Raw genomic sequence first — 6000 nt, 5'->3', positions numbered from 1 at the left:
TGAAACATCTCAAAAACTACCGTCTGCTTTACTGTGTTGGAGTATTTATTATTTAGTGCTGCTGTCAATGCAGTGTAGAATATTAAGAGTTTAAACCAAAGTTTTACATCCGTCTTATCCGGGGTTGCGAGCGGAGCTGTTCTATCAAACGCTTGTAAGAATGTTTCAATCTCTTTAATTAAAATTAAATTAATTAATTTGCACAATATTCTCAGTGTTGTCCGTTGCTCTCCATAACACAGGGGATCTAATCAACCATAACACAAAGGCTTAAGTGATATTTTAACAGAATAAATCCCCCTTCAGACAGCACCACATGAGCAGGTGTGCCACTTAACGTTAAAATGAGATGATTTTAGTTGCGCAAAGAGCTGCAAACCTAATAAATTAACAAAATGAAGTGAAGCATTTTAGTAGCATAAGTTTGAAAATGTGATTATCTTCTTAAACTAAGACAACACTATATTCTCGCTCCTCACACAAGGAAAACAATCTCCTTTGGTGAGAGACTTGTGCCTAATTATTCTGCTTTCCTGTGGAGGGGCGGTCGTCTGGGGCACGTCACTCTTCTTTGCCTGCAACATCTCTCACCATCGAGAGGTCTAACTCGTGATTCATACAGTGAGCGACGGTCAGGTTAGGGTTGAGTGTGACAGTTGCTCTGCATTAGCCCATTATAGCAGCTATGCCATCAGTTGCAAGGCCAACAACCTGGAGGCAAAACATTTCTTCAGAGATGTTTGTATGTAAATGCTCTCTCGCATAATGTTACAGATAATAATCACAGTCCATGAATATAATTCAGTGGGTTTAAACACTACGCTGTAAAACTGTCTCCTTTGTGGAAAAAGTGATGGCCTACATTTTTGTGCAAACGTGCTGCAGCTATCCTACGGATGGCTTTGTGTTAATATTTGTAATATCTCTGTATCTGTCGCTGTTGATAGAAGCGAGAGAGACAGAAGCTAGAGTCATGCTGACATTTATGGCGCTTGATAATAGTGAAAAGCAAAAAGATGGAACCGGAAATGAGCTAAAAAAACATTTTAATTTAGTTAAAGCCAAATTTATTGTATGTGTTGCGGTATTGTTTATGCATTGCATTGGGACTGTTCCCATTTTTATCCCAAGTATCCATGACATGACGACTGCAAAGCAGAGGCCTAATTGCTCATAACATGTAAAAACATCTGTGTGGGTGTATAGATTCCAATAATATAATTTAACAATGAGTGTGTATGTGTGTGTGTGTGTGTGTGTGTGTATGTATGTATATGTATATATATATATATACATATACTATGTATATGTATATATATATATAATACTAGGGGTGCAACGATACACAAAATTCACGGTTCGGTTCGATACTTTGGTGTCACGGTTCGATATTTTTTCGATACAAAAAAAATGTTCATGCCTTTTTAATTTGTCATTTATTAAAATTATAAATATATATTTTAACTCAAAAGTACAGTTTTTAAATTTAACCCTAACCCTTGTGCGTGTTTTTTATTTTGACAGCGAATGCGCACCTGCGGACCACTTATGTGCAGCCCTGGTTATTTAGCTCGTCATATTGCAGCCACAGAAATTCTTTTGTCCATGAAACCATAAAGCTGCACTTTCTTTTTGCCTTATAGTCTGATTTGTCATAACTTTTCCGTTTTGTGGTAAGCTTTTCTTTGGCTGTCACTTCTTCACCCTGACCTGTCTTATTTGGCTCAGCAGAACTAAAATATATATCCTGCTGCTTTTACACACGCACTCACATAACGCTCAGCGATTCTCTGCGCGATCAACCTCTCACATGTTTAAGCTGCGGGAGATTTCACTTGTCATGTTTGCATAGTAAGCTAACGATTAATAAGACGATGTCAGAGGAATTGGTGCACAAATTATCATCACTCACAGATCAGTGCTGTCGCTCTCTATACACAGTTCGCGATTGCAAAGTGAAAGCAAAAAACAAGCGCAAATTCAAACGCGATTTCAATATGTCACATATTGACAGTGGCTCACCGATGCCAATGACATAATTACCCAGCTACATTTCTGAAAGAATGCAAAAGCATTGACATATATTTTTTACAATAGCCGGACGGGCAGGGAAGAGATAGATTTTGGTAGCCCGACTGGAAAAAATCGCTAGCTCCAGGACGATCGGTAGGATATTGCAAGCCTGTATCTGATGAGCACTTATATAAATTATTAGTATGTATGTATGATGTACAGTATATATATATACATATTATTATATACTATATATTATGTAAATATATATATTTATATATATAATGTATGTTATATATATATATATATTATATTAGTATGAATACTATATTATATATAATTAATATTATAATTAGTGCTATTTGTATTTATATATAAATTATATATTATATCTACTATATATTGTATTGAGTACTATCATATATATATATTATATATATATAGTATATATAATATAACGTAGCCTCCCTGAGAGTTAATCAGCGCAACGGTCAACGACTAGAACACATACTTCTGTTGAGGAAGTAAATAACCATCATTTGGCATCTTAATCAAAACAAGTGTAAAACAGTTAATCTAAAACACAAAAAATCATGGATTATTAAAATATTTATCCATCGGGAACTTTTGCGAGATCTCGCAAAAGTTTTAGCCGCATTCTTCGGAGGCACTGAGCGAGGGAGTCAGGCACGATGTGCCGGGAAAGCGGTGTTCCTCCCGGCTGTAGTAGGTCTCGACCTCCCGTTAGCTTCGAGCTAGTGGGTGTCAGATCTCCGAAAACGTCGGAGCACTTTTGCAAATATGTGATGTCTTGTGAACCGAGCAGGTATCTGACGTTTACACAACTACATTCACGCCTCAAAATATCTTACATCACCATCACCTGTAGGTGGTAGGGTAAAGTGTCTTGCCCAAGGACACAACGACCAGGACGGAGAGAGCTGGGGGATCGAACGGGCAACCTTCCGGTTACAGACAAGCTTCCCAACCACCTGAACCATGGTTTTGGATTTCCTCATATTCCAAAACGTGCTTTGTCTTTTCGCGATTACTGTCACTCGGCATAATTTGCAGATGATATTTTTCTGCTTAACATGCTTAAACCCAAACCAGGTGCATATGAGCAACATCGCACCTCCTCCTCCCCACGTGTAAGCTCCATGCTTGCAGCCGCTGCGATGCTTTCGACCAAAACAGGCGCAGCTTGATGACACCATCAACATGCGCTATCGTGGTAGAGCGGCAAAATCTCTACCGTTTGCCAAATTCATATCGTTTCTACCGCCCACCCCTATCCCAGCTGACTTGGAGTGAGAGGCAGGGTACACCCTGGAGTCTGTCAGAGGCCTAACACATAGACATACACAACCATTCGTACTCACATTCACACCTACGGGCAATTTAGAGTTTTCAATTAACCTAACCCCACTAACTGCATGTCTTTGGACTGTGGGAGGAAGCCGGAGAGAACCCACGCAGACACGGGGAGAAGATGCAAACTCCACACAGAAAGATCCCGGCCTGATGGTGGAACTGAACCCACTGTACTGCATTTATATTTTAGAATTTAAAGCATCATTTTGATTATAAATGGTAAATGGCCTGCATTTGTATAGCACTTTACTCAGTCACTAAGGACCCCAAAGCGCTTTACACAACATTCAGTCATTCACCCATTCACACACTGGCAATGGGTGTCAGTGCCCAGTGTGCCCTGGGGCGCACTGTCAGAGGCGAGGCTGCCGGACACAGGCGCCACCAGGCCCTCTGACCACCACCACTAGGCAAACATGGGGTTAGCATCTTGCCCAAGGATATTTTGCATGCAGCCTGGAGGCAGCCTGGGATTGAACCACCGATCTTCTGATTAGTGGCTGACCTGCTCTGCTACCTGAGCTACAGCCACCCCATGATTAAAGAGCTTGCTCATGCTGGTGGATTAACAATTAAAGAAACATAAAAAGTGATTTAGGTAATTATCAATATTGTTAAATTAGAGAAGCTGTGGCATAAACCTTAAACCTCTGTGGTGGTCTAATAAATTTGTTAGACACGATCTGTATCTTGTCTCTTGTAAGAACTAATAATCTTGTTCATTTCATCCTCCTTCAACACCAAATTCCAATTTCAATGAAATTTGAAAATTGGTTTTATTTGTTTTCTACATGAGTCAGATTTTATTGGAGGACTGGGGGGATCGTAGGAAACGCAGATAAACAAAAATCAATGCATCATTAGAGCCATCGCGTCGCCACAGTTGCCAGCCAGCTCCTCTCTTGGTCTGTTTTTTATGGGAAGAAAATTTTGCACATTATTGCATGCTGGTGCTACTGCGCTGATGCATGACACTCATAGGAGCAATATTGAGGCTAGGCTGTTTCGACTGCTTTGCTTTATTTTTCTCAAACAAAGATGAGCCTGAATCCTAAACTCATTGTTGGTGCATGTATGTTTGTGTACAGGTGACAGGCACAAGCAGTAAAAACGTGTTTTTTCTTTAAAAAACATGATCTCTGAGTTACTCCTAATAAAGTATAGATTATTATAACTGGATGTTTCCAGAAAAGACGAAATGATAATTCTCTCTATTTGTCTTTTCCAGGTTTGCACGTGAAGCTGCTGTGTTTGAACAGCACGAGAGATACTTACGGAAAGATGAGGAAGAGCAGGAGTGTCCTCACAGTCTCTCCCAACAATGTAAGTCGGCATGTCCTCAAAATATCTCAAAAGGTGCGCGATAGTTTGCATATAACACGCACGCCAGGCATTTATCAAGCAGCTTATGACAGCTTGTGTCACTGCAGGGTTCACTTACCTTGTGAAGAATGAGCTATAATTGCTGTTTGGGGTAGAGACCTAACAAAAGACAGGTATTACTGTGGTTATTGGCATTTGTGACAAAGTCACGAATCCGATTTCAATTTAGAGAAAGAAAAAGAGACTGATTAACAGACAGAGAAAATACCAGAGTCCGCAACAGCTTTATTGAAGAGTGAGGCTCATGAACAGTCGAGATGGTGAATGAACAAATCTGCACATGTTATGTACCAGAGTTTCCATGTAGTTATAATCTTTGTTCTTAATGCTTTTAATGCCCCACTCTGTGCACGCTTCCCTGTGTTTTGGCAGCTCCTCTCTGCTTTGCCGTCTCTCTCCTGTCTCTCCTTTGTTAGCTCCGTAGCTCCCGTTGTGCACTCATCTTTTCTTCAACTTCCAACTCTGAGTTTGTTCAGGCTCACAGGCATGTAAAACTAATAACTCACAGACTCACTCACATTCTGCAAATAAAGCTGTTGCTAATAAACTCTTCCCCTGACTTAAATATATGGATGGAGACCCCTAAACTTGCTCTGGGAAAATATCTGGAAATGCAACTATGATATAGTGATGTTATAAAATTAAACCAGTTTTTGAAGTTGAAGGAAAAATCCAGGTCATCGTTAAATATGGGAAAAAAACAACAACCTGATACATGGGATGCAAATTTAGAGCTTTAAAGCTCTTCCTTTCTCCATTCCACCACAGTCCATTTGCATTTGAAAATCAGTTGAGTTTACTTGTAGGACACGGTCCTGGGACGGAGCACGTTTAGCACCTAAGCAATTACACAGTACACTCGTACTGTACAGATAGGCAGATTCATTTTGTGGCTGTGGGTGTTTTTTTGCTGAAACATTTCATAGCTGAAGGTGTGGGTGTGCATTACTCAGACTCTCCGAGTCTTTATCTTTTGCTCTCTGTGTCAGTTTGAAAATTGTTTGCTTTACTGCTTTATCGAAATACATTTGAGTTCTTGTTAGACTTCCAGTGAATTACATTCAGGAACACAGCGTGGGGAGGAGGGAAATGGATTCTGGGTGTATAAATATTTAATAATATTATTGGGAGACGTATTACTGAAATGGAAGACAAATGTGAAAATGAAGAACAAATGAAACAGCTGTCGGCTTTTTTTTTTCTAGGCTGATGAAAACTGGGCAGTCTGTA

The 6000-nt window shown here is 39.8% G+C and overlaps 1 protein-coding gene across 2 annotated transcripts in view; it reads left to right on the top strand.

The window, feature by feature from the left end:
* Nucleotides 1–4615: 4615 nt before the first annotated feature.
* Nucleotides 4616–6000, top strand: part of pde4ba (phosphodiesterase 4B, cAMP-specific a) — a gene marked incomplete at its 5' end in the record, with an annotated part of 164828 nt that continues 163443 nt past the window's right edge. For both annotated transcript variants that reach the window (XM_005948780.2, XM_005948779.2), the window contains 1 exon segment: nucleotides 4616–4710. In XM_005948780.2, coding sequence (XP_005948842.2) covers nucleotides 4616–4710 — 95 coding nt within the window.

The sequence above is a fragment of the Haplochromis burtoni genome, unplaced genomic scaffold (assembly GCF_018398535.1).
Source record: "Haplochromis burtoni strain Fernald_Lab_line unplaced genomic scaffold, NCSU_Asbu1 Contig_606, whole genome shotgun sequence".
In the NCBI taxonomy this organism is placed as follows: domain Eukaryota; kingdom Metazoa; phylum Chordata; class Actinopteri; order Cichliformes; family Cichlidae; genus Haplochromis; species Haplochromis burtoni.
Note: the sequence above shows the minus strand (reverse complement) of the source record. Positions and strands in the feature narration are given on the sequence as shown.